The 24,640-nt window shown below is 41.0% G+C and overlaps 1 protein-coding gene and 1 long non-coding RNA gene across 2 annotated transcripts in view; one reads left to right on the top strand and one right to left on the bottom strand.

Moving 5' to 3' along the window:
• The window catches only part of LOC143646242 (uncharacterized), a 72,732-nt gene extending 62,363 nt beyond the window's left edge, over positions 1–10,369 (top strand). Inside the window, exon 3 of the long non-coding RNA XR_013157412.1 lies at positions 10,266–10,369. This is a non-coding gene — a long non-coding RNA (uncharacterized LOC143646242). The remainder of the gene's footprint in view (positions 1–10,265) is intronic.
• On the bottom strand, positions 2,578–24,322 carry LOC143646241 (uncharacterized). The gene is made up of 3 exons (XM_077115167.1): positions 24,213–24,322; positions 12,870–13,117; positions 2,578–3,028 (listed from the first exon to the last, which is right to left on the bottom strand). Exons 1-3 carry the CDS (start codon positions 24,246–24,248, stop codon positions 2,899–2,901), a joined length of 414 nt encoding a protein of 137 aa, XP_076971282.1. The 5' UTR covers positions 24,249–24,322; the 3' UTR covers positions 2,578–2,898.
• Positions 24,323–24,640: the final 318 nt, after the last annotated feature.

The raw sequence follows: 24,640 nt of genomic DNA, 5'->3' as shown, positions 1-24,640 counted from the left end.
AGGGAATCTCCTGGAGACTGGGCATGCCTTATTACAGAAAGAAAGAAAATTCTGTCCACTTAATTTCACTCATGGAATCTTCCATTTGCAAACAGATCTCGAGGCAACCTCTGTCATCATCTAGTGCCACATCCTTATTCTACATCCGATCTCCAGGGCAAAAGTTGGGTCTTATTTTGTTTTGTGTCATTATTGCCTGAGTAGATGCCAGAAAGAGTTTCTTGGGGTTTTTAAAAAAGTTAAACATAGAATTACTGTATGTCCCAGTAGTTCCACTCCTAGGTATATACTCAAAAGATATGAAAACAGGTACTCAGACAAATAATACTTGCACACGAATGTTCACAGCAGCATTATTCGCCATAGCCAAAAGGTGGAAACAAACCAAATGTTCATCAACAGAAGAACAGATAAACAAATTGCGATGTATCCATACAATGGGATATCCCTCAGCCATAAAAAGGAATGGAGAACTGATATATGCTATAACACGGATGAACCTTGAAAACATTAATGCTAAATGAAAGAAGCCAGACACAAAGGTCACATATTGCATGAAATACCCAGAATAGGCAAATCTACAGACAGAAAACAGACTCGTGGTTACCATGGACTAGGGGAAGGAAGGAATGAGGAGTGACAGCTTAATGGGCACAAGGTTTCCTTTTGGGATAATGGAAGTCGATTGGTACTAGATGGAGGTGATGGTTGCAAGGCATTGTGAATGTACTAAATTCCACCGAATTGTACATTTTGAAATGGTTAATTTTATGTTATGTGAGCTTTACTCAATTAAAAGAAAAAAGGTTTCTTGAATGAGTGACTGAATGAATGAATGAAAGAAATTGAGACCCAGATGGATACAATTCTTGACCAAGATCTCAGAGTTCAGAAAATAATAGACCAATTTCCGTGCAGTGCAGCAGGCTTTCAGTGTTTTCCTATAGAGAATTCTGAAGAATGTTCCCAGCATGAGTCCACACTTGAGGTTAGTTTTCTCTTGACTGGCTGAAGGTTAAACTATAAAACATCCATGCAAGATTTAACTTGTTCAGTAAGCAGGAATTTTATGCATTTTTAAATATATGAAAAAGTCTTAAATGGCCAGAAGGGCTGAGACCAGCGAGCATTGTGTGTTATCTTAGTTTCGCCGCAGGAAGTAAAGCTTGGTGGAGCCTGGCTGGCCACGGTTAGATGCTCTAAGGAGGAGGGTTATTTCAGCCCTGTTATGATTGGAGGTAGGCAGCCATATTCAGTCTTTCCCAATGAAATAAAGAGTAAAGCTAAGACCAAAACAAGTCTGGCAAGTGTTGCAGATTTAAATCCCTATTAAAATCAAAATTAAGCAAATGACAATAGCCTTCTGGAGAAAAGCCAAGCTTTTCTTTCTCTAAAAAATCATTTTGGGCTTGGGAAAAGTTCCAGACAGAATAAATGTAATGTAATGGGGATGTTGGCCTGTGCATATCCAACCGGGAAAATGTGGCTATAAATTCACCCCTCTGGAGATGACAGTGTGAACAATAAACCAAAGGTGTGGCACTGCAGACACCGCTGCGCCTGCTGTCCAGAGACTGGCACTGACATGGACAGGTGATGCCCATTCTCAGTGCTTTGCTGTTGTCATATGACAAGCAGAATTGTTATAACTAGGACCATTCATAGTATAAATATTTATCAATAATAATGCCTAGAATTTTTCTAGCACATAGTTTGGGCACTGTTCTCAGTCTTGGGTTTGTCTTTTTTTTGTTTTTGTTTTTTGGCATGAGCAAGGCACTGGGAATCAAACTGTACGGCAGGTGAGAATTCTGCCACTGAGCCACCATTGCACTGCCCTGGTTTAGTTTTTACTCTGACATATCAGAATTAACATTGGGCAAATTATCCTTTCTGACCCCATTCTTACTTTATTGAGACTAAACCTCTGGAAATTAATCATTTACCTACCTCATAGAGCTGTCATAAAAGTTAAATAAACTAAGCTGTGATGGTGCCTATGCCAGTGTATGACCCACATTAAGTTCTTAATGAATATTGGCTATTGTTCAAGTTTGCAAGCTGCTGGAATGCGATATACCAGGAATAGAATAGCTTTTAAAAGGGGAAATGTATTGAGTTGCAAATTTACAGTTCTAAGGCCATGAAAATGTCCAAATTAAGGCAAGGCTATGAAAATGTCTAAATTAAGACACCAATAAGAGGTTACCTTCACTCAAGAAAGGCCAATGAAGTTTAGGGTTCCTGTCTCAGCTGGAAGAGCATGTGGCGAAGTCTGCTAGCTTTCTCTCCTGGCTTCTAGTCTCATGAAGCTCCCCTTAGGAGCATTTTCTTTCTTAATCTCCAAAGGTCTCTGGCTGCATGGGCTTTCATGGTTCTAAAGCTTTTTCCAAAATGGTTCCCTCTTAAAAAGCCTCCAATAAGCAACCCCACCTTGAATGCGTGGAGATGCATCTCCATGGAATCCATCTAATCAAAAGTTACCACCCACAGTGGGTGGGTCACATCTCCATGGGAACAATCAAAAAGCTCCCACCCAGCAATATTGAATGAGGATTAAAAGATATGGTTTTTCTGGGATAAACAGATTCAAACTGACACAGCCATCATTATCCATTTTATTATACTTCCTCGTACAACAATTTAATATGGAAGTTTCAAATGAGTATTATCTGAATGAGGGGGTTGTGGTGACCATGAGAAGGCTCAGAAATAGAGGTGTATTGGCTATCTTTCATTTTGTCCCTTCAGATGCACTCCCCATACTTCTCCCTTCTCCCTGCTCTTTGCCCAGGAAGGATGACCTGTAGGAACTTGCAGGCCCACCAGCTTCCCCCGTGTTCTGCTGACACAGTGCCCAAACAAGAAGGAAAGAGGAAACAGGGTGAGGTCAGACATTTATCCCCAGCTTCTTCTCTGTGGATTCCTGTGGATTGTCTTGCTGCAATCCATGATGTAACCCTCTTCACACAGCTTTTTCTTTAGGGCTCTGGTGTGGCTCCCTCCCCTTGCTCCTTCGGTCAAGGATCTGTGGTATAAGGTTTAAAATTAAAGTTATTTTCTGGTAAGATCAAGAAGACCTCAAATAGCCTGACTGTAAGTTCCCCTTCCCACTCCTGTGGATAAGGTCCCCTCACCAAACAATGACTATTATCAAAAAGATTAGGTGCAGTTCCTGCTGGTTCCTGATGGGAGGCTTCAGTTCCCTGCCAGCCCATGGAAATATTCAAACAAGTTAATCACATCCTCCTGCAGGACCAGGGGCCACCCTACCCTGTTGCTGGTATACAGCCTGCTTCCCCCAGCCCTGCTGTTTCCCAGGGTAAACCCCACATGGCTCCGCATGGCATGTGATGTCCTCTTCTTCCAGGCTGTGGGTATATGTGACAGATAAACTGCTGACAGTAAAAACTGGCTCTGGGGGTCATGGGTTCAGCCATCACTATAACCCTAGGGCAGGAATCTCCCCTCTCCAGCAGGGTGAATCTAAAGCCATCAGAACCCGATAGTCAGAGCTCGACTTTGTAACTGACCCTGGGGTTCTGAACTTTCCCACATGGTTCTCATATACTCTACTCTGCTTATACTTGTGCAAATAGTCCGTCAAATTACCCAAATTGTGCCATCTGTTCTCTGCCATGACTTGAAAGATACAGGAGGTTGTCAACTCTTCCATAAATCTATCTTAGAACTTAGAGAAAGAGCTAACATTCTCAAACCATGCTTTTCCTTCCCCTGAGTAAGAGCCCCTCATCCTCTGAGATGTGTGCCGTGTAGGTATCCTTTCTATTGCTGTCAGCTACTAACCTCCTGCTTCCCTCCTTTATTGCATTGGTATCCTCAGCGCCTCATTCATTAGCCTTTCAGCGCTTCTCTGCCTTCACCCTCGATGAAGTCAGTGACCATGTGACCAACTCATCCTACATCAGGACTTTCAGTCTGGTGTATATTAGCAGCTGTCACCTCCATCCACTTAACCCATCTGATCCCACCACACATCCGGCTCTTGTAACCACTCAGAACTGCTCCACCTCTCAAAGTTCATCTACACTCTTACCCTTGAATTGGACTTCTTATATTTCCAGCTCTCTCCTCTCTTTATTCCCTAACACTTGACCTTCAAGTGTTTCCCGGTTACTCGTCCTTTGATCTCTTCTATTTTCTTCCAGGCTTTCAGTGGCTTCCTGGCCTCACTTAAACCATCTAGCTTAAGAGTCCAGCACACTCTTCCCCACAACCCTTTCCCCTCTCAATCCCTCAAGCTCTTCCTTGTCTTTCCACTGGCCCCATCTAGAAATACCTAGTTTCAATCCTATAGCTATGTGGTGGTTTGGAAGCTGTTATGTACCCCAGAGAAGGTCATGTTCTTTTAATCCATTCTTGTGGGTGCAGACCTGTTATGGGTGGGACTTTTTGTTTAGGTTATTTCTATTGAGATGTGACCCACCTCATTCAAGGTGAGTTTAATCCTTTTAACTGAGTCCATTTTGAAAGGATAAAAAGCAGGAAAATCCCAGAAAGCTTACAGAGAAAAAGCCCCTGGAGGAGCTGAGAGAGGAAGCCATGGAAGCCAGAAGCTGAAAGCAATGAAGCCTGGAGAGAAGTACCAGCAGATGCCAGCCATGTGCCTTCCCATTTGATGGAGGTGTCCCAGATGCTGGTAGCCTTTCTTCAGAGAAGGTATCATCCTGTTGATGCCTTAATTTGGGCATTTTATTGTCCTTAGAACTGTAAATTTGTAAGCTAATAAATTCCCATTTAAAATCCAACCCATTCTTGGTATATTGCATCCCCTCAGCTTTAGCCAACTGAAGCAAGTTGCTTTCTCATTCCAACTGAGATAAAAAAGGAGGGAGGGAAGAGGGCTCAGATGGGTAAAATAAACTAATGTGGGAAGAGGGAAGACCAATTTGGAAATTATAGCATTTGTTTTTCTGAAATGGATTTTATTGGTTGGTAGCACAGAAATGAAATTAATATAAATGAAGTTACCTAGGAAAACAGACTGTACTCACTGATCAGAGGAGTGGGTAGGGAGAGTGGTTATAAAGGTTTGATGATTAAAGAAAGTTTCAAGTTTGGAAAATAGTAACATATACAGGGTATATTGCTTTAGGAAAAAAGAAGTTAAAAGGCAAAATATTCCAGGATAATAGATCAAGATTAGAGACTGCCATTTGGGAAGAAAAAGATCATGTCAAAAAAAAATTATAATAATCATTGAAATTTGACCCAAATCTCTCAAAAATCTCCAAGTTTTCCTCCCCTCAATTTACCTTCCCTATAGACATATCTTCATACCCATCTTTGAATATTTGTATGTATATGTTCACTTTCCTTTAAGTACTTTGTTTTGTAAGAATTCTTGATTTAATAATGATGATTCATTTCCTTAACAAATAAATAAATTTTGCAAACTTACATGACCCATTTTCTTAGTTCCCTTGGAAAATCAGAAGTTACAAAGCAAAAATAAGGTCAAGGATATGAACTAGTTTCTAGTCACTGAACTGTAAAACATAAACTGATATTTCATTGCATTTTATTTAATTCTACAATTAATTTTATGCTTTTTTCAAAGAAAACATGAAAAATAATATTTAAGCAGTAGAAATAAATTTCTTGAGGCCAGCATAACTGTTCAAGGTTAGTTAACCTTTCAAGACTCATTCCATTGTTGGTCTCCAGCTATGGAATTTTGCTTCTGACAGAGGGGTCCAAAGTCACTTTCTTAGAGTAGAAGCATTAGCTCTGAACTAAGATAGGATCCTGGTTCAAATTGTATGAAAGGATGACTATTTCCTCCATTATCTGTTTTCCCTTTTTCAATTTTCCCTGGATTTTTAGCTAGATCCTTGACCACCTATAATAAATAGTGCACTTCACAGTCTTGCTTGAAGCTAGGTTTGATCGTGGAACCATATTCCAATCAATTTGATTTAAGCAGAAAATGTTTGTGCAGCTTCTGAGGAGTGTCATTAAAGGGAGGGAGTACTTAGTCTTTTCCTTGTTACCTTCCTGCTAGCTGGAATCCAGATGTACAACGGAATCTTAAGCATCTTGTGCCAAGGATGGTGGAGAAACAAGAAAGAAGCCTGGGTTCCTGTTGATCACAAAGCTCTCCATCAGCTTTGGACCACTTTCCTAGACTTTCTTAAGCCATTGCCATTTGGGAGGTTTTACACTTCAGTTAAATTTAATCCTAACTGATATAAGATACATGATGCCCAAGTTCCACTGGTTTCCTCTCTAATGAGTTCTGGAAGCTCCCAGCCAGGGAGTGCTTTGCATTGTGCTTGGAGCTCAGCCTCTGTCCACTTGAGGGCATTTTTGTATAGCTTCAGTGTGAGGCATTGAGAACTGTGTTCATTAGAGTTCTCCAGAGAAAGCCAAGCTGACACACAAAACTAACCCTCACAATGCCCCTGGTTCATTCTTCTGCCAAGTTACTTCTGCACTGTAGTGTCACCTATATTTGATGCTGTTGATGAACAGAATTCACTGTTGAGGTGGCCGTGTCTGTTCCATGGAGTTCCACCTGTTGGAAAAGAGCATCCAGCTCTGCCACACTCCAGCTCTATCACCTCGGGAGGGTTGCCTAACCTTTTGTGGCCATCTGTAAAATGACGATAAAAACAGTACCCATCTTACAGAGTCATTGGGAGGACTGAAAAAAATAAATGATCATAAAAGACAATATTTAATTGGGAACTTGCCCTGGGTCGAGATCTATGTAAATTTATCCAAGATTAAATATTTAATAGCTACTCTCAGCATGCTCCCAGGATCCTGCCCTCATTGGTGCTATCTATAAGGGTGAAGGCAGTACCAATACTAACCAGTATTGCCCACACTACCCTACAGACATCTTGAAAGCTCTGTTCCACAGCACATGGGCCTGAGTCCAAGGGACATTAGTTTGGGGAGGACAATCTGAGTGACATCAATTCCTCTGCACTCAAAATAGCTCCTTTCCTACCCTGACCCTGACATATTGTCCTTAAACCAAATAACATGAATTTTCCCAGGAGGGTCCTTGTCCCAGGAAGTCCCTGACCCTTGTGCAAAGGAAAGAGGGAAGAAAATACACCAAATACCATACCCTCTGCAACTTGTCTGAGCTCTCCAGCCATGCCCGTCCTGTCTGAATCCAGCATGGGCTTAGATTCTGCAGTTTAAACATCCTCACCCACTCCCCACCCCACTCCTACAGCAAACATGCACACATCACTCTCAGGAAATGTAAGGTTAGAGTCTTCATGGCACAGTTGTCACCATATGAGGACAAGGTAGTCTCTTAACCCCAGAAGTTTCTTTCTCACCCAGCATGTAGGCAGGCTGTTTCTCTATTTTCTTCCTCCACTGCCATCACTGTTACCAACTTCCCTGCCTTCTGAGTGCACTCACTGAGCTGGGTTTTACTTACCCACTGTAGCTTTGGGGTTCCTGAGATTTATGGTCCTGTCAACTCTGCTCTTGATTCCCAGAGGTCGGGGTAGGGAAGGGGCTGGGAACCTGAGCTAGGTACGAAGGAAAAGAAGAGGGAGAAAAGGAAGGAAGATTCCCTTGATATTAGAGAAGGGTGTCATAGACTCCAAGATGGATATTATATTCCCTCATTGGTGCCACAAGGATATTCTTGAGGATAAATCAGATTGCAAACTTGTAAAGGGAAAATCAGAAACTGGGAAGGAGAATTTTCTTTAGGAAGAGTAAAAGAATACCATTTAAAAACCATTTCAAAAAACTAGGGGCTGCTTTCCTTTGCAGTATGGAGCTTGAGTCACTTACATGTGCCCTGGATCATTTAAACGTGTAGGTCAGATCCATGTTTGTTATTGAGGTACTGACAAAAGTAGATGGATCTGTTTGTAATCTTTACATAAGAGATCATTCTGCCATAACAGCAGATGACTTACTGTCAGATAAATCTTGACATTGAGCAGTGGCAGCTCTGCTCTTAGGGTTAGAAAGTTCACCCCTCTAGGGCATCTCCAGTCAGGGAGCCCTGATTCGAAGCCCTGGACCCACGGTCCACAAAAAAGCAGTTTTCTGGCTTACCGTGCCCCTTAGTCTTTCAGAGAGCATCAACCAAAGTGGTTGACCTAAGGAATACTGGGGCATATCATAGCACACAGGGTCACTTGAGTGTGGGCAGAAGGGAAGGGAACTAAAGAGTGACTTAATTTTGTGAGGAAGGAAGTAAAACTTCCATTGGAGGAAATTTCTTGGTCATTTTTTTAAATGTCTTGCTAGTTAAAGAAAGTGTGTGTGGTGTGTATTTTTAGTATATATGTGTGTGTATTTGCAAAGAGCGCAGAATATTTGTGTGTGTGTGTTTGCATAGTGCATTGTGTGTGTATATGTGTGTGAATAGTATATATATAACTCCCTTTCTCCCAGGGATAGTACAGTGACAATTTCTACCAAACAACATTGCAGAGATCTTCTGTGATGGCTTTTTGAGACAGTCTCTATTTCAAATATTTGGGGCCAAAGCATATTTTCTAAGCTGGTCAACAGGATATGTGGTCTCAGTGTTTAATGTCATGTTTCATTAAGATGTTTCATCATCTACCCAGTTTTCTCTAAAATATTCTTAGTTCCCCTCACCCACTCCCATACACACTCATTTAAAATTTATCAAAAATATAACTTCTTGGACTTTCGGGTAAGATCAAGTGTAAAGTTTATCAAAAACATATTTTAACTCTTTCGACCCCATATTGCTGGCATAGAGCTGCAATTTCCCTGCAAGAGTTTTATTGACCAAAGTTTCTCATGCATTCAGTTTTACTTCTGATAGCATTGTAATTTTCTGTTTTGTATTTGCCAAAGATGTCACAAAATGGAAAATTAAAGGCCAAAGAGGAATGGAGTGACCAGAGAGGTAAATCATTTCTATTCTAAGATATATAGTTTTCTGTTTCATGGCTCTCAGATGTAGAGCTTATACAAAAGTTGTTTTTTTAAAAAAAGCTATTTCTAACATTGTAGGGCAGAGCCTCAGCATAAAACAATTAGGTGACTGTTCACCCCAAATAATAACATAAAATAACAATGCTTAGAATCGTCTCCCTTACTTTGTGAGTCACACTGAGGTCCAATGGCTGGAACTTTAGTGACGAAATGGGATCTTATTAAAATGCAGAATCTTGGGTCCGGTCCTAGTCCCACTGAAAGAAATCTGCATTTTGATGAGATTCCTGTGTCCAGTAATGTCTGTGAAGCACTGGTCAGAAGAATATACTGTTCTTTGTGACCTGTATACCTTCATTCGTGGCATTTATTTCTCTGCGATTGAATCCAACTTTTGAGCCCAGACATCTTTCTTTGCAGAATGAATTTTATTCTTGCCCAGTCACAGTAACTTGGCACTTTTGGATTTTCACTCTTGTTTGGATAAACACTTGTGCTAGTTTTAATCTATCATGTACCCCAGAAAAGCTGTGTTTTAATCCTGATCCAATCTTGTGGGAACAGCCATTTCTTTTAATTCTGATTCAGGATTGTATGGTGGAAATTTGTGATTAGATTATCTCCATGGAGATGTGACACACCCAATTGTGGGCATGACCTTTTGATAAGATGGAGATGTGACTTCACCCATTCCAGGTAGGTCTTCATTAGTTTACTGGAGTCCTTTAGAAGAGGAAACATTTTGGAGAGTGCTCAGGGCAGAGCCAACAGAGACACTTGGAAAATAGTTGCTTCAGCGCTGACAGAGACATGGATGTTTGGAAATGCTTGGAGCTCAGCAGATGTCCAAGTGCCTTCCCATGAGATGTTAAGAAAGCCAGAACCTGGAGAGGGCCAATGGAAGCCAGGAGATGAAAGTCAATCCTGGAGAAGAAAAGTGAGGAACCCCCACAGGAACAGAGGATGAGAGCAATGGAGTTCAGGAGCAAGGGACAAGCAGACACCAGCCACCTGCCTTCCAAGCTGACCGAGGCATTCCATGATGGAGAAGTCCTAAGATCTTGCCAACATGGCTGCCGTTGTGTGCTGTGTGCTGTGTGGCTGACTCAGAACGGTCGCTTACTGACAATTCCAGACCCATTGGCCTTTCTTGAATTAAGGTACATTTCCCTGGATGTCTTATTTTGGACATTTTTATAGGCTTAGAACTGTAAAATTGTAACTTATTAAATCCTCCTTTTAAAAGCCATTCTGTTTCTGGTATATAGCATTCTGGCAGCTTAACAAACTAATACAGCACTTAATTAAGGGTTGTTCTTTCTCTTTTCTCTTTCTCTTCTATGCAGGGGTGGCCAAGTTCCTGGGTCAGTCTCATTTTCCATTCTGAAATCAGGGGTGGGACATGGCTGCCATGGACTACTGTGCAATTTGCCTTTTACGAAGTGCCTGGATCTGCAGGTGAGTGGTAGCTGAATTTCTTTCCTCTACTCATCTCTCCAAGTAAGAGCCCTAGCTTGGGACTGCTTCAGGAAGGAAGAAGGGACACTTTATGGTGATTCACATGAAGGTTCCCAGACAGGCTAGCACAATCTCTGGGTCCTCAATAGAGAACAGCATGGTCAGAGATAAGCTTCATCTCACTTGTGTGTCAGTTGCAGGACCTTGCAAACTATGAGGGAGATGCAAAATTCAACCAGAGAACGTTTAATGTTCTCAGACTCTCAGGGCTAGAGAACTTATGGATATGAAAGAATGCAAATTCCTCTTTGAACCAGCTTCTTTGGTTCTGAAGATATACAAAACATATTTTCTCACTGGATCTTAATCAAATGTTAAATCTTAATGTGAGACTCAATGTCTTTGAGCATATGGAAGTATCAGGAATGTTTAACTTGAGCCTGGTGGATAGAGATCATCTCCTTAAAGTTAGGTTGTCCATTATGCAGCTATTACAAGTTGGGTTAAACACATCTAACCAGGGTCTCCTTCTCAGGTCATCCCAGCCTTAGTACATTCTAACATGATCACAAACAAACTTAGAAGGTACCCCTAAATATTGTGTGGGGTGATAAAACAGCTTCCATAGTCAAAGCCTGGGGAAGATTTAGAATTAAAGTGACCATGTTCAAGTTTGAGTAACTCTTATGAATCTAATAAATTACGTGCTTAAGAAATTAGAAAAATTGAAACTTTTAGAATTGAAATGAAATCTACTAAAAGTATAAATGCCTTTTAAAATAGAAGGTGTTTAAGTTTGTAAGTGGGACACAATATTAATTAAAGATTCCCATAAACCAATGTTCAAATAATCTTTCCAAGACTAGCAAATTTTATTTGCAAGCAGCCCCCACTGATGCTCCTGGGAGGTCAGGAAGCTGCAGGATGGAAATGTTCCTGGGCTGATGTGACGCAGACATCACTGGTGAGCTCAGCTAGTCCTGCTTTGTTGGAGTGTATGATTGTGTGTCTGTGTGTGTGTGTGAAAGACAGAGGGAGTCCAGACTGGATTGCCCCCAAGGGCGTGTGGTAGATGAGGAAAGCCAGACCAGAAGGCAGACAATTCTGGAAGAAGCAGAGATACAGAAGTAGGGAAGATTGCTGCCAGGATTCAGAGCAGAGTCCCAGCCAGATACCAAGCCCACCAGTCACCTTCCATCACTTCTTGCAGTGTTTGTTTCAAGATAGAGAATCACGAGAAGGGAGAGAAGCACCTAGTCCACCTAAATCATTCCATTGGGTTAGAAAACAAAAGCAGTAAGGCAAATGTTAAAGTGTTACCTCGAGGGGAGAGGAAGCAGGACTTAGGGTCAGCTGAGATGCTGGACATAAATTCATTCAACATATCACTTACAGAGTATACCTAATTGCATCATTGGAACAAACAATATTGATAACAATGAGAATGATTATTAAGCATTTCCACTTGCAAACCTCTGTTCTAAGCATGTGGGTGTATCACTCTTCATTCTTCACAGCATTCCTGGGAGGCAGGTAGCATCATTAACCCCTTTTTTTGCAGATGAGAAAACTTAAGTACAGGGAGGTTAAGTAACTTGCCCAAGGCCTCACACCTAGTACACAATAAAGCTGGAATTCAAACCCAGAGCCTGCATCCTCAACCATGGAGCTGGGGGGTTGGGGGTTGGGAGTGAGGTGGGTGACTGATACTTAAATAGTCACTAAGTCAGAGTCTCATAAATGTTATAGAAGGGTGCATGGAAGCACCAATCCCAGCTCCTGGAGATCAGGAAAGGCTTTTCCAAGGAAAAGCTGGAGAATAAACTGACTTCTGAAGATGGAGTGGAGTTGGCTTACAAGGTCAGGGTGTGGAGTGGGACTGAAGGAGACGCCCCATTCAGACAGGTAAAACAGCATGTGCCAGGGCCCGAGGGGGAGGGAGTCAGGGAAAGTCCAGGGACTTGGAAGCTGTGTAAGGGGATTAGGGTTTTGAAGTGCCAGTCCAGTGAGTAGGCAGCAGTGGGGGTGATGGGTAGGTTGGGTATGGAAGTAGCAGCGTCAAGTGAAGTGAATAAAATGCTAAAAACAAACCTTTGCCTGCTTCCCAGTTTAGCGCAGAGTCAGAGAAGAGACAACCCCACTCCCTGGGCAGAATTAATTTTAGTCTGTCCATCAGTGCATCCGGTACCTGTTCACACAAACCCTGAGGCCTGGAGCACACTGGGCCATTCCCAGAGCATGTTCAACCTCCTCAGCCCTGGCATGGGCCAGCTTTACCTCTACGCAGAAAAGAAACTGCTGACTCACTGAAAACAGAACGCATTTATAAACAGGAAATTGAGTATGTGACCACAGACATTCAGCATCTTACAGCAATTGCTGAACAGGGCAAAAAAAAGTTTGAGTTGAAAAGAAGAATCTGTGTCACTAAATAAGAACTCTCTAGCTCATGGAAATACAACCCTACTATTGATCAGTTATTAAATACTTACATCAGGGGAGTTCGCATTCGGTCAGGCCGAGTTGGTGAGTCAGGCAGGCGGCAGGTATTTACTGAGTCCCCTGGCGTGTGTGGTTTTCCCTTTTCTCGTTCTCCTCCCTCTGCAAGCAGATCTCGAAGGCTGTTTGGAGAGGCTTTCCTGGCCTGTACAGAAGGGATTTGTTTTCCCTTTGAGCTCTGACAAACCAGCCTGCTCTTGTAGGAGTTCTGTGCAGTAAGGAGTCTCCACCAGGACAGCTTCTAGAGAGACACAACAGCACTGGCTGGTCAAAAACCTGACATGCAGCAGTTACCTACAGAGCACTGATGGATGATGCTGATGTTTAAAAGGAGACTTTGCACAAGGGAACACAAACTTGGAAACGACATGTTCGATTTAAAGGATGATTTTTATTGCTGAATCATTATATAGATATTCCTTTCTATTTTCTGGAGTAGACAGGGGGAAATACCTCAAATCTCCGAACTGTTAATCCAGCTGCCTTGATCTCTGATAATGATTGTATAACCTTCATCTGGTGCCCTTGTGATTACAAAAACCTTGTGACTAAAGCCTCACTTGTACCCATTTCATCTGCTTTTTCAACTTCAGAGTCTTCCAATCACTGAAGACAGACCTTAACGTTTATTAATGAGGAGCCTTGGGTCAGCCCAGAAACAATTCAGTCCAAGTCCAAAGTTATCTTGATAACTGAAGTTGGATCTAACCAAGTGGATCCGCCTGATATGTTCAGCAGTTTAGACTTTAACCTACGTGACTTATACCACATTGTAATGCTAAAGGTCACACCCATCATCATATTAAGATGGTCATTTTCTTACATAAATTCTGTGACTAAGCCTGTTATCAATCTGTGCATGCTCAATAATTAGATCACTTCTAATTACATCATCATCCTAAAACCTGCTCAACTTTTTTTTTAAATGCAATCTTATTGAGATGTATTCACACCCCAAATAATCATCCACAGTATACAACATCACAGTATCATCACAGAGTTGTGCATTAATCATCACAATAGATTTTTGAACATTTTCATTACTCCATAAACAGTGAAAATAAGAACAAAAATAAAAGTAAAAAAGAACACCCAAAACATCCCATACCCCCATTCCAGTTTGCAAGCTGCTAGAATGCAATATACCAAAAACAGAACAGCTTTTATAAGGGGGAATGTATTAAGTTGCAAGTTTACAGTTCTTAAGCTGTGAAAATGTCCAAATTAAAGCAAGTCTACAAAAATGTCCAAATTAAGGCACCGACAAGAAGTTACCCTCACTCAAGAAAGACCAATGAAGTTCAGAGTTTCTCTCTCAACTGGAAGGGCATGTGGCAAACATGGTGACATCTGCTAGCTTTCTCCCCAGGCTTCTTGTTTCATGAAGCTCCCCGCGGTGCGTGTTCTTTCTTCATCTCCAAAGGTCTCTGGTTGTGTGAGCTTTGTGCCTCTCATGACTCTCAAGAGTTTTCCAAAATAGTTCCTCTTTTAAAGGACTCCAGTAAACTAATCAAGAGCCACCTGGAATGGGTGGAGTCACATGTCCCTCTAAACACAGGTTAATACCCACAATTCGGTGTGTCACAACTCTGTGGAGATAATTTAATTAAGTGCCCAACCTACAAGTATCTTTGCCTCCACAGGATGGATCAGGATCAAAATATGGCTTTTCCAGGGTACAGAATCCTTTCAAATGGACACACCTCCATCCCCCCCCCATTATTTATTTTTTGTATTTATTTTCTTATTCATCTGCCCATACACTGGACAAACAGAGTGTCAGTCACAAGGTTTTCACAATAACACGGTCACACCTTAAAAGCTCTATAGCTATACAGTCATCTTCAAGAATCAAGGCTAATGAATTACAGTTCACCAGTTTCAGACATTTCCTCCTAGCTACTCCAATAACACCAAAAAGTGAAAAGGGATATCTATATAATACATAAGAATAACCCCCAGAATTACCTGTCAACTCTATTTGAAATCTCTCAGCCACTGAAACTTTATTTATTTTTCAAATTTTTTAAATTTATTAATTAAAAAAATAAACAAAATAAAACAACATACATAATCGGTAATTCACAATATCATCACTTAGTTGCATATTCATCATTTCTTTGAACATTTGGATTAATTCAGAAAAAGAAATAAAACGAACACAGGAAAGAAAAAATAAAAGATTATACCTACCATACCCCTTCCCCCTTGCTTTCACTGATCTCTAGCATTTAAACTAAGTTTATTTTAGCATTTGTTCCCCCTATTATTTATTTTTATTCCATATGTTCTACTCCTTTGTTGACAAGGTAGATAAAAGGAGCATCAGACACAAGGTTTTCACAATCACACAGTCACATTGTGACAGCTGTATCATTATTCAATCATCCTCAAGAAACATGGCTACTGGAACACAGCTCTACATTTTCAGGCAGTTCCCTCCAGCCTCTCCATTGCATCTTGAATAACAAGGTGATATCTACTTGATGCATAAGAATAACCTCCAGAATAACCTCTTGACTCTGTTTGGAATCTCTCAGCCATTGACACTTTGTCTCATTTCCTTCTTCCCCCTTTTGGTCGAGAAGGTTCTCTCAATCCCTTGATGCTAAGTCTCAGCTCATTCTAGGGTTTTTCTCAATCCCTTGATGCTGAGTCTCCGTTCATTCCAAGATCTCTGTCCCATTGCGAGGAAGATCCACACCCTGGGAGTCATGTCCCACATAGAGAGGGGTAGGGTGGTGAGATTGCTCGTTGTATTGGCTGGAGAGAGGGGCCACATCTGAGCAACAAAAGAGGCTCTCTTGGGGGTGACTCTTAGGCCTAAATTTTAAGTAGACTTGACCTATCCTTTGCGGGGTTAAGTTTCATATGAACAAACCCCAAGACTGGGGTCTCTGCCTATAGTTTTGGTTGTCCACACTGCTTTGAGAATATCAAGAATTCAACTTGGGGAAGTTGAATTTCTCCCCATTCTCACCACTCCCCAAAGGGGGCTTTGCAGATACTTTTCCACTCACTGACCAAATCACTCTGGGATTCATTGGGGCATCACTCTGGACAAACCAGCAAAATCTCATGTCCTACCTGAGATTCCAAGTACTTATGGCATTCAATCAAACTATCTACATAAGCTATATTAGGAAATGCACTAGTCAAAATATAAATTTTGTAACTAATAAACATTTTTTGCTTTAGTCTCATGCAGAAGGTGACATTTTAAAATTAATTGCCATCTATCACTGAAACTTTATTTTGTTTCATACCTCCTTCCCCTTTTGGTCAAGAAGTCTTTCTCAGTTCCACAATGCCAGGGTCAGGCTCATCCTCAGGAATCAGGTCCCACATTGCCATGGAGATTTACACCCTTGGGAGTCATGTGCTATGAAGTGGGGAGGGCAGTGGGTTTACCCTGCAGAATTGGCTTGGAGGGAGAGGCCATATCTGAGCAACAAAAGAGATTCTCTGGGTTGATTCTTAGGCATAGTTATAGGTAGGCTTAGTCTATCCTTTGCAGGAATAAGTTTCATAAGGTCCCAAAATTGAAGCCTTGGCTTATTGAATTGGTAGTCCTCAATGCTTGTGAGAATATCCAATCTTCCCCGGGTGGAGAAGTTTAATATTTCCAACTTTTTTTCCAGTTCCTCACTGGGACTTTGCAAATACTTTTTTTTTTCTTTCTTTTTTTTCTTTTTGGGTGCCTGGTCCAGGAATCAAAGCCGGGTATTCCACACAGGAGGCGAGCATTCTACCACTGTACCACCCATGCACCTTGCAAATACTTTTTAATCTTTTGCTCAAATTACTTTGGGGTATATCAGGGCACCACACAAACCTGTACAAACCAACAAGATCTTACACCCTATTCAAGGTTCCATGTAATTATGGTATTTGACTAGACTGCCTGCCTATCTTTTGCTACTATAAAAATATCAGAATTACTGCAGTTCAGAGAGACAGAGTTTTGGGCCAATAGCTCATCTGCTCTCCTGCTTCATGTCTAGCAATAAACTCTTTCTTTGAAACCTGAGGGTCTCAGGAATTGGTCATTTAATGCATTAGGCAGATAACTCACTGTCTTTGTCCAGCAAAAAGCTCTCTCCACTTTCAACAGCAACAATGATCAACAACCAACCGGGCTCACTTTCCTGGATATTTTCCTGTTGTGGTAGGGAATGGCTTCTAAAAAACTGACCTAAGAAATTTGTATTCAGTGACTAAGGAATAAACCAGATTGTCCCTGGAAGGTCTTCTAAGAATTGTTAGAATGCTTAGAATTGTCACATTTGTCCTCTGGCAAAGGTTTCTGAGCATCATTTGGAATCTCTCCACTAACCTTTCCTCTTCCATGAAATCAGGCTGTTCTTAGTAAGTGATAGCTAATTACTACTTTTATAGTTCCATTGAACCTTCACTATAAGTTTAGGAGATAAGTATTTGCAACCCAATTGGGTAAACTGATAGTAACATCTCTGTGGAGCAAGTAAGTGGCTGATTCTGGATTATGGCCCAGATGTGCCTGGTTTCATAGCACAAACATTTACCTAACTTATTTAGAATATGATTTTTCCCATGTTGTATATGTACACTGGAGTTGGAGGTACTGTATTCAAATATTTCTTACAAAATTTGAAGACCTTATGTCGTAGTTCTTTAGCTTCCCACAGAACTACAGATAGCACTTGTTCCTCTAGTATCACCAAGAAAACACAATATTAGAATTTTCAAGTAGGGGTGGTTGTGTCCAAGTGCCTCAGACAATGTATTAGTATGAATGGCACTAATAATGAACTTTTACAGAGTATTTTATTATGTGCTGGACAGTATGCTTAGTGCCTGACTTATAATATTCCACATAAACCTCAGAACAACTCTGTGACCTGGGTGTGTTCTTACCAGCTCCATTTTATAGATGACAAATACTGATGCTTAGAAAGGCTAAGCATATTTTAATCCAAGCAGACTGACTCCAGAGCCCATGCTGTCAATCACTATGCTGCATGGTAAAGGAGCTCTGTCTAGAGCACAGGGTTATTATTGTTATTGTTATTTCATTAGAGGTGCTGGGGGGTTAAAGAACAATCATACAAAATACATGATTCTTATATACCACCCTATTATTAACACCTTGCATTGGTGTAAGGACTTTATTTATATGAGAAGGAGGTTGCTGTTTCTTCTCATTTTCATTAGAGACTGAAAGAAGTCACCTTGAGCAATGATGATTACTACTGGATTAGGTTAGAGTCACCAGAAGCAGACGCTAACATGGAGTCCTTTACAAGTAATTTATTCTCCATTTGCAGATCCAGGGGGAAGTACTGTAAAGAGCAGGGGAAACAGGACAAGGAAGAGGGGCAAGTCAAACAAGAGTAACATGTCAGGACTGATGAAGGGCACTTCCTGCTGATTCTGCAGGGTAGTTCTGGAATATAAATTCTATCTCAGAGTTTTTTCAGACTGAAAATAAGAGAGCTGGGATTTCACCATCATGCACTAGTCAGTCCCTGGTGATGGGCTGCTCTACCCCTGAGGCTCCAGTAGCCCCAGGGCAATCCTCAAAGAAAGTTTCAAGTTTGATCCCTGTATTAGTTTGCTAATGCTGCCAGAAGACAATATACCAGAAATGGAATGGCTCCTAAAAATGGAATTTAATAAGTTACAAGTTTGTAGTACTAGTGCTGAGAAAATATGTAAACTAAGGCACCAACAAGAAGTTACCTTCACTCAAGAAAGACTGATGCTATCTGGAACACCTCTGTCATCTGGGAAGGCACATAGCTGCATATGCCGGGGGTCTTTGGCTTCTAGAGACCTCTGTCAGCTGGCAAGGCACATGGCAATATCTGCTAGCTTTCTCTACTGACTTCTTCGTATGGTTTCCCCAGGGGCATTTTCTCTCTGCATCTCTAAAGGTCTGGGTTTCGTGTTGTCTTTGTTGGCATTGAAGCTTTTTCCTTCTTAAAGGACTCCAGTAAGCAACCCCACCTTGAATGGGAGGAGACATAGCCCCATGGAAACCACCTAGTCAAAAGGCACCACCCATAATTGGGTGGATCACATCTTCATGGAAATAATCAAAAAGATCCCACCCAGCAATACTGAATCAGGGTTAAAGAACATGGTTTTTCTGGAGTACACAACAATTTCAAACCAGCACAACTCCTTAGAAGCAAACCACAGAAGCCAAGGAGGGCCCACAGAACTTGTAGGGGTTTCCTATAGGATGCGATTTATGGCTATTTTCATGCTAAGATGGGAAAGTAGACTAGCTATGACATTGACCTTATGGCCTGCAAAGCTTAAAATATTTACTATCTGACCCTTTTGGAAAAGATTTGCTAACCTCTTGTTCTAGTTTGCTAGCTGCCGGAATGCATTATTCCAGAAATGGATTGGCTTTTTAAGAGGGAAATTTAATAAGTTGCTAGGTTACAGTTCTAAGGCCGAGAAAATGTCCGAATTAAAACAAGTCTATAGAAATGTCCAATCAAAGGCATCCAGAGAAAGATAACTTGGTTCAAGAAGGCCAATGATGTTCAGGGTTTCTCTCTCAAGTAAGAAGGCAAATGGTGAACATGGTCAGGGTTTCTCTCTCAGCTGGAAGAGCACATGGCAAAGTCTGCTAGCTTTCTCTCCTGGCTTCCTGTTTCATGAAGCTCCCAGGAAGGCATTTTCCTTCTCCATCTCCAAAGGTCGCTGGCTGGTGGACTCTGCTTTGTGGAGCTACAGCATTCTCTGATCTCTCTGAATCGCTCACATTCTCCAAAATGTTTCTTCTTTTATAGGGCTTCAGAAACTAACCAAGACCCACCTAAATGGGTGGAGACACACCTCCAACTAATCCAGTTTAACAACCCCTCTTGATTAAATCACATCTCCAGGGAGATGATCTAATTACAGTTTCAAGCATACAGTATTGAATGTGGATTATTCTGCCTTTTGAAATGGTATTTTGATTAAAACATGCCTTTTCGAGGGTCCATACATCCTTTCAAACCAGCACACCTCTGTTGTAGTATCAGGGAGCCAATCTTCTTCTATTTTGCTGCTCTGGCCTCCGCAACATGTACGTCTACTTCAGGGCCCAAGATAACTACATAATTTTGTGCCACCGTGTCTGCATTCCAGCCAGTACAAAAGAGAACATGACAAAGGCAAATTCACCTGGGAATCACACTCTTCACTACTGCTTTATCTGGCCAAAAGTTAGTCCCATATCTAGCTGTAAAACTTCATTCTATGAGGGTATGAGCCTAGCAAAAAATTGGGATTCAATTAGTAAGGAAAATGCATATCAGAAAACCATTAGCAGTTCTGCCTCACCTAGTTAAGTCAGTTTTAAAACAAGGGAATTTGGAAGAGTAGTACATAATTATACAAGGCATGAGAAAATCCATTCTACTTACTCTCCATTTCCCTTAGTCCTTACTATAGCATAGCAAATTAGTTAAGTACCCTATTTTCCTTTCTTTTATTTAGCCAGCTTTTTATTCCTACCAAAAAGACGTGTCTTCCTCAGAAATTTTCTTTTATTTATTGTAAAAGTAATATGTCTTCAGGAGAGAAAATTTGGGGAAAAGAGAAAAAGAGGAGAGGAAAAAAAAAAAACTACTAACCCAACATTCCTTTGCGGCTCGAAAGTATTCTCCAAATATTTGTGGAATGAATAAGGACTTCTGTAGCAGCATATCTCTTTCTATTCTTTGTATTTCTAGTCTTAGTATTTCTTCCTGGTCTTTTTTGTTTTATGTTTTTAAAAAATTATTGTGAGATATTGAAGTAATTGAAGTGGAAAAATCAGGATACAAATGCATATATATTAAGCATGTTTCTCATCATCATATGGGCTATGTAATCATTATAAAAACTGGCGGGTCTATCATTTCTATAGCAGATGTTGTCAGTGCCCCAACCAGATTCCTAGGACCCCATGACAGATCAGGAGCTCCCATCTCCTAGTTCACGTACTTCCTTCCTAAGGGCCCACACCTGCAATATTCCATGGAGAACCCCCCTTGGTCACTGGAGCCACTGAGCCCTGACCCACTGAGGGTTTAAATTTGACTGTAATTTGACTCCAGAGCCCCCTCTCTGAGCACTCTAAGACCAGGACTTCACCTGAAATCATACCCTTGCTTGGCTTTTTTCCTTTTCTCTATTCTGTTTCTTTTTTTTTTTCACTCCAATGCTGGTTGCTTCTTGAAAGCACTTTATTAACAAAGCACTTATATGCAGATCCTCATCTCAGGATCTGTTTCTGGGAAAACATCCAGAACACTTTTACAAAAATCTATTTTTGTATATTTAGGCTGGGTTTTTTTGTTTTTTTGCTATTAATTAAAAAGTAAAAAGAACAAAAACAAAAACACTGTGCCCAGATTGCTCTTACTCTAATGAATGAGGGCTCTTATCTAAAGAGCCCTCTTATCTTAGACTTAGCTGAATCTAAGTCTAAGGCAGAAAATGTACAAGAAAGTTTTTAAGGACCTCTGGGGCCATGACAAAAACATCTAGGCTCTCACTGATCAGAGAGGGAATAATTTAAACATCAGTGAGAATATTTGCAATGGGTTGAAACACCTCAAATATGTTTAAACCACCGAGCTCATATTGAAAAAAACACATTTCCCATCTTTGCAGTATGCAAAAGAACCAACTCATTATGAAAACTATAAAATAAAGGGAAAGAATTAAGCATTATCCTGCAAAGAATAAGTGAAAAAAAATGTGATAGAATATCATCATTTTGCAAATCCTTAACTTAATAAGGGATCTAAGAAATGCTATTCAATGGCTGCTAACATCATAAAAAGAAAGAAACCAGATATTATGTGCCACTGTACTGGTTTGAAACTGTTATGCACATCCAGAAAAGCCATGTTCTTTTAATCCTAATTCAATTTTGTGGGAGCAGACCTATTTGGGTGGGATCTTTTGATTAGGTTATTTCCATGAAGATGTGGCCCTGCCCATTCAATGTGGGTCTTGATTAGTTTACTGGAGTCCCTAAAAGAGCTGATACAGAGGGCTGTTCTAGTTTGCTAGCTGCTGAATGCAACATGCTAGAGACGGATTGGCTTTCAATAAAGGGGTATTTATTTAGTTAACGTATAGTTCTTCAGAGGAAAGGCAGCTAACTTTCAACTGAGATTCTTTCTCACATGGGAAGGCACAGGAAGATCTCTGCTGACCTTCTCTCCAGGCCTCTGGGTTCCAACAGTTTTCCCCGGGGTGATTCCTTCCTGCATCTCCAAAGGCCTGGGCTGAGCTGCAAGTGCTGAGATAAGGTATGCTGAGCTGCTTGGGCTGCGCTACCTTGTGCTCTCTCATTTAAGCACCAGCCAGTAAAATCAACATCATTCATTGCAGTAGGCATGCCTCCTAGCTGACTGCAGATATAATCAGCAACAGATAAGGTTCACATGCCATTGACTCATGTCCACAGCAATAGAACTAGGCACCTTCCCTGGCCAAGTTGACACCTGAATCTAACTATCTCAAGGGCAGAGAGATGAAACCAAGAGAGAGAGATACAGATATTGAAGATGCAGAAGAAGCTGAGGGAACCCAGGCCCCTGGGTCAGCAGACATCTCCATGTGAGTTCCCATGTGACAGAGAAACCCCAGACATGATAGGCCTTTCTTGAGTGAAGGTATCCTCTTCTTGATGCCTCAGTTTGGACATTTTGATGGCCTTAGAACTGTAAATTTGTAACCTAATAAATCCCCTTTGCAAAAGCCAATTCATTTCTGGTATATAGCATCCCTATAGCATTAGCAAACTGAAACAGCCTCCTAATGGAAGTTTACCATATACCCAGGAAGTATTGTTGCCAAATTTTGAGCTTAAATTTAAGTCTTTTGATCTGTGCTATCTAGGACAGTAGCCATTAGCTAACCGCAAATGGCTATTTAAATTAAAATTCATTTAAACACATTACAATTTAAAATGTAGTCTTTACTTTCACCAGCACATTTCAAATGCCTTATAGCCTGGTGTGGCTACGGGCTACTGTTTTTGATGGCACAGATATAGAAATTTCTAGCATCTCAGAAAGTACAATTGAACATCCTGGCTCTGGATCTATCAGTTTGTGACAGAGGAGCATACAGAATGCCACGTTGAGTGCACAATCAGCAAAATTCAAAGCTTGGGAAACTCTGTAAGACAAATGACCTAATTTCTTCAATAAACAAATTATGGGTGGGGGCATGTTGAAGAAAGAGAGAGGTGAAACTGTATACATTACACCTACTGATTAAAAGAAACATATCAATTAAGTGCAATGTGTGGAAACCTAGCTTGGATCCTAAGTTGACCAAACTCACTATGAAATTTGAACATGGTTTGTAAATGTGATAATATTAGAGAATTGTCAAACATTTAAGGTGTGATATCATCATTATGTTTAAAAAGTCCTTATCTTCCAGAGATGCGTTCTGAGATATTTAAGAGCAAAATTAACATCATGTTTGTGACTGGCTTTCAAATATTCCAGATTTCAGAGGTGGGAGAAGGATGTTGGTAAAGTTCATAGATAAAACAGGGGGCCATAAGTTCACAATTGCTGAAACTGGTGAGGGATTCATAATGCTCTTTTTTAAAAAATTTTTATCTGTTTAAAATTTTCCATAATAAAAGGTCTAAAAATGTTGAAGGAGACTATTGCTGTACTAAACTCTTTTGTCAAAATTTAATATTTTGCTTGATGAAATTATTAAACCAAAGGGTGGATTGAAAGGCAAACCCCAAGACCAGGATCCTCAAGGAGTCTTAGCCCTTCCTAAAATTTTTGAACTTTTGCTCTCACCTGAGCTCTAGAAGTTCAGAGAGAGAAGCTCGTCCTCTCGGGGACTAGATGCAGTGGTCAGACACACACAAGGACTGTGGGATGATGCTTCTCTGCACCCAAATTGGACTTTCAACAGAAAAAAGGTCACTCTAGAACCAGCTGCCACTCTTATGCTATAGTCGAAGCAATTGTACTTGAATAAATTACCAACTTTAGAAAAATAGGGGGCAGGCAACAGTGGCTCAGTGGCAGAATTCTTGCCTGCCATCCCGGAGACCCAGGTTCAATATTCAGAGCCTGTCCATGCCAAAAAAAAAAAGATAAAGCAAATTGACTTATCCAAGTAATAACACAAATAGTAAGTGGTGTAACAGCTGCCTCCATTGAGGTCCCCGTCTCTTCTCATTTAGCTTCCTCTGGAATGGTCTACTGAAGAGCCCAGACTTCTTGCCTTAAATCTCCATTGTTTCCACACCCACTCAACTCATGCTATTGCCCTCTCTGTGTCTACAATGCAAATATGACCTTGTCGCTTCCTACCTTCATCCAACAGGTTAAAACCTGCCTCCACTGCATGGCTTCCAAGGCTCTCCTGCCCAAACTTGGGCATCAGCTTCTGCTATTTACTCCTGTTCTTCATATTCTACAAATAGAACTCTCCTGGGTGACCTAATGTTCTGAGCTCTTTCACCCACCATATTCTGTATTCTAGTTCTAAGGAATACAGGAAGGGCACTTTCCGGGTTCCCTATACCATGCTAGCCCCCGGTTTCTAATCTATTCTCACCAGTATCCTTATAACAAATGGCCCTTTTAGCCTATACTAGTGATTCTCAACCCCCTGCCCCACTGCCTCAGGGTTCACTTGGCAATGTTTGGAGACAATTTTGGTTGTTACAACAGGGCAAGGGGAATGCCACCGGCATCCAGTAGGTAGAAGCTGGAGATGCTGCTAAACTTCCTACATT

This window comes from Tamandua tetradactyla, chromosome 9 (assembly GCF_023851605.1).
Source record: "Tamandua tetradactyla isolate mTamTet1 chromosome 9, mTamTet1.pri, whole genome shotgun sequence".
NCBI lineage: Eukaryota > Metazoa > Chordata > Mammalia > Pilosa > Myrmecophagidae > Tamandua > Tamandua tetradactyla.
Note: the sequence above shows the minus strand (reverse complement) of the source record. Positions and strands in the feature narration are given on the sequence as shown.